We start from the raw sequence: 3352 nt of genomic DNA, 5'->3' as shown, positions 1-3352 counted from the left end.
TCCTCTGGCTGTGGTGGGGTGAGGGTGGCTGGGACCTGGGGGCACCATCCCTGTCCCCAGCGTCTGCTTGGAGCTCAGGGACGGGTCACCTTGTGTGAGGCTTCACCGAGGACGGTGGAACTAGGTGATCTTTAAGGTCCCTTCCAACCCAAGCCATTCTGTGATTCTAATGCATGCTAAAAAAAAGGACAAGACACCTAACATCCTCCAATATACATATATTCACACCCTGCAGCAGGACAAGGAAATGGGCCAGGAAAGCAGGAAGATGGGGTGACCTCTGATTAGGGTGTTGCCCCCAGGCTTTACCTCTAGGATCCTCTTGCCCAATGCTTAAATCTTTCTGGACCTTGCTATCTCATCTGCAAAATGGTGGCTTGAAATACTGCTATTTTCTTTTATCCAGATAAAATGAGATTATGTTACCAAATGATTTTAAGGGCCTGAGATAATATGATGATGGGAAAAATACCATTTGCTTCTGAATCTGTGGTCCTACTTGGATAAAATCAAACTTAATGCATGAATATGAAAGATTATTTTCTAAAATTACAAATGGTGTAATAAACACCAAACATATCTTGAATAAACAATTCAAGATATGTTTAATTAAAGCCCTTGGAGCAGCTTGGAAGAAAGTGACCATAAAATTCCACATTGTTATATTTCTACACCTGACTAAAGAGTAGCAGCTTTCCCATTTTTTTCACCCAGCCTTGCTTTCTTTAGAAGGCATGTTAGATGCTTAAATGAGAAGGCCATTGTTTCTATGAAATGGCACAAGTCCAGAGCACATGTCCCACTTGTGCTTCTTTGAAAAGTTACCAGGAGGGTGCCATGCCGTACTTACAAATGTGATGAAGCCACTGCTGCCAGTAGCAGTCCATGCCCTGGTTAAACCTCAAATAATAGCCGATCCTGAAAAAGCTGCTAAGACAAAGAAACCACCCCCTCATGCTGCTTATCCCAAAACAAAGCCGCTAGATCTAGTTTTGCATGTAGCAGCACTAGCAGTGTGTCTCAAGTCTGGGGAGATGTTCCACTCCTTTCATTTTGCGGCCGCGCAGGGCAGGGCCGGGCCGGCGGCGTCCCCAACGTGCGTTGCCGAAGCCCTGCTGCCCGATCGATGCGCCCTGCGCGTTGCATAACCCCGCCGTGCCCCTGCCCCGCGTGGGGCTCGGCGAGGGGAAGCGGGGGGGAGGTGGGGGCAGGGGGGGGGGGTTCTCTGGCTGTGGTGGGGTGAGGGTGGCTGGGACCTGGGGGCACCATCCCTGTCCCCAGCGTCTGCTTGGAGCTCAGGGACGGGTCACCTTGTGTGAGGCTTCACCGAGGACGGTGGGATTTCACCGTCTGGCACTCGCCAAGACCTTCCCTTGGCATTTTGGGTGGCGGGAGGGGCGAATTTTTCCCCCCTCCATCACTCAGGGTTTAACCCTCCGCCTTGCCGCCTTCCCCTCTGTGGCTTTGCGTTTGGGGGGGGGGGGGGGGAAAAAAGGAAAAGGCGGGCAGAACCTCAGCCTTCCCCTCCCGCCTCTGCTCCCGCAGCGTTTGTCACTTTGCTCAACGGGGAACAGGCGGAATCGGCCATCAAAAAACTCCACCTGAGCAAACTGCGGGAGAAGGAGATCTCGGTGCAGCTGCAGCCCACGGACGCTCTCCTGTGTATCGCCAACCTCCCCCAGCTCTACACCCAGCAACAATTCGAGGAGCTGGTCCGACCTTTCGGCAACCTGGAACGGTGTTTCTTGGTGTACAGCGAGAAAACGGGACACTCGAAAGGTTACGGCTTTGTGGAATATATGAAAAAGGATTCGGCGGCCAGAGCTAAGTCAGATCTGTTGGGGAAGCAGTTGGGGACGCGGACTCTCTACGTCCACTGGACGGATGTCAACCAGTTGACGTTAGACCTTCTCCATTCCAAGTGCTTGTGCGTCGACAAACTGCCCCACAACTACGCCGACCTGGAGGAGCTGCGGCAAGTCTTCTCCGCTGCCTGCGCCCCAACTTTTTGCCAGGTGAGGGGGACCGGGAGAGGATTTTGGGGGGCGTCGAGGTGGTTTTGGTGTTTTTTTTTTTTTTTCCCCCATTGGGTTGAGCTCCCGGGGGAGGTTGGTGGCCCGAAGCAAGCAGCCACCCCTGTGTCGGGCAGCGGGGAAATGATTCTGCCTGGGAATGTGGGCGCGGAGCTGGGAAAGCTTTGCGGTCAGTGGGGGTGAGGTTTGAGGAGAAAAATAGCAAGGTGCGGTAATTTGAAGGTTTTTAATTAAAACAATGCGAACGGGGGAACAATGTCAGCACTTTCTTTTTCGTTTGAAAGAGTCGGGGGGGGAGAAATATTACCCAAGACAAGATTTTTTATAAGGAAACTACGTAATAACCATTTAAAAAGCTAGAGAATAATTAAGAAATAAAAACCGATGGTGCTTCTGGTCTGAGAAGAGATGATCTCGGCATCTGCTGGTGCTGCAAATGAAAATCAGAAAGGATTTAATTATGCAGCAACAATTAAAGTGGGGGTCGTTTGTGTTTGAGACCGGAAAGAAATCCTAAAGGCGCGGAGTCCTTCCGCGCAATTTGTTCAGCGATCACCTGGGAGGAGAGCTCTGCTGAGCGCCTAACGTAGTAAAATCGCTTTACGGCCCGCTATTTCTTTTGCTTCGTAGCGAATCAAATTCCTGGTTTGTGTGAATAAATTCTCCTTTCTTCTCTAAAATAATTCTCTAAACGGTTTCGCTCATAAACTTCTGTCAGAGCCTGAGGGAACTATTGTGCGGTTTGTGGCGGGGACAGCGGGGAGACGACGGCGGACAAAAAAATTACCCGCAACGCGGAGAAAGCAAATCTGTGGGAATCTGCGGCGTTCGGCTTTTAAAAAACTGAAGCGATTTGATTTCTTAGCTGAGCTTCTCCTGCAACACCATCGCTTTAATTCTCTGTATTTATCTGCTTCTGTGGCTTTTAACCGAGCGCCTTGCAGCCACAAATACACTTTATAATTCACGATACCAGTAAGACAGACTGGGTGGGGAATTGGTGGAGAGCAGCCCTGGGGAGAAGAACCTGGGGGTGCTGAGTGATGAGAAGCTCAACATGAACCGGCAATGGGCGATCACAGCCCAGCGAGCCACCGGCAACCCGGGCTGCGTCCCCGGCAGCGTGGCCAGCAGGGCGAGGGGGGACTGTGCCCCTCTGCTGCGCTCTGCTCTGCTCTGGGGAGACCCCCCTGCAGTGCTGCCTCCAGCTCGGGGGGTCCCACCAGCAGAAGGAGACGGAGCTGGTGGAGCGGGGCCAGAGGAGGGCACGGAGATGCTGGGAGGGCTGGAGCCCCTCTGCTGGGAGAGTTGGGGGGTTC

At 52.2% G+C, this 3352-nt stretch overlaps 1 protein-coding gene across 1 annotated transcript in view; it reads left to right on the top strand.

Annotated features, from left to right (window-relative positions):
* Positions 1-3352, top strand: part of RAVER1 (ribonucleoprotein, PTB-binding 1) — a gene marked incomplete at both ends in the record, with an annotated part of 6851 nt that overhangs the window by 546 nt on the left and 2953 nt on the right. The window contains one exon of the mRNA XM_009891678.1: positions 1546-2015. Coding sequence (XP_009889980.1) covers positions 1546-2015 — 470 coding nt within the window. The remainder of the gene's footprint in view (positions 1-1545; positions 2016-3352) is intronic.

This window comes from Charadrius vociferus, unplaced genomic scaffold (genome assembly GCF_000708025.1).
Source record: "Charadrius vociferus isolate BGI_N301 unplaced genomic scaffold, ASM70802v2 scaffold2879, whole genome shotgun sequence".
Classification (NCBI taxonomy): Eukaryota; Metazoa; Chordata; class Aves; order Charadriiformes; family Charadriidae; genus Charadrius; species Charadrius vociferus.
The sequence above is the reverse complement of the archived record's forward strand: the minus strand, read 5'-3'. Positions and strand labels throughout refer to the sequence as shown.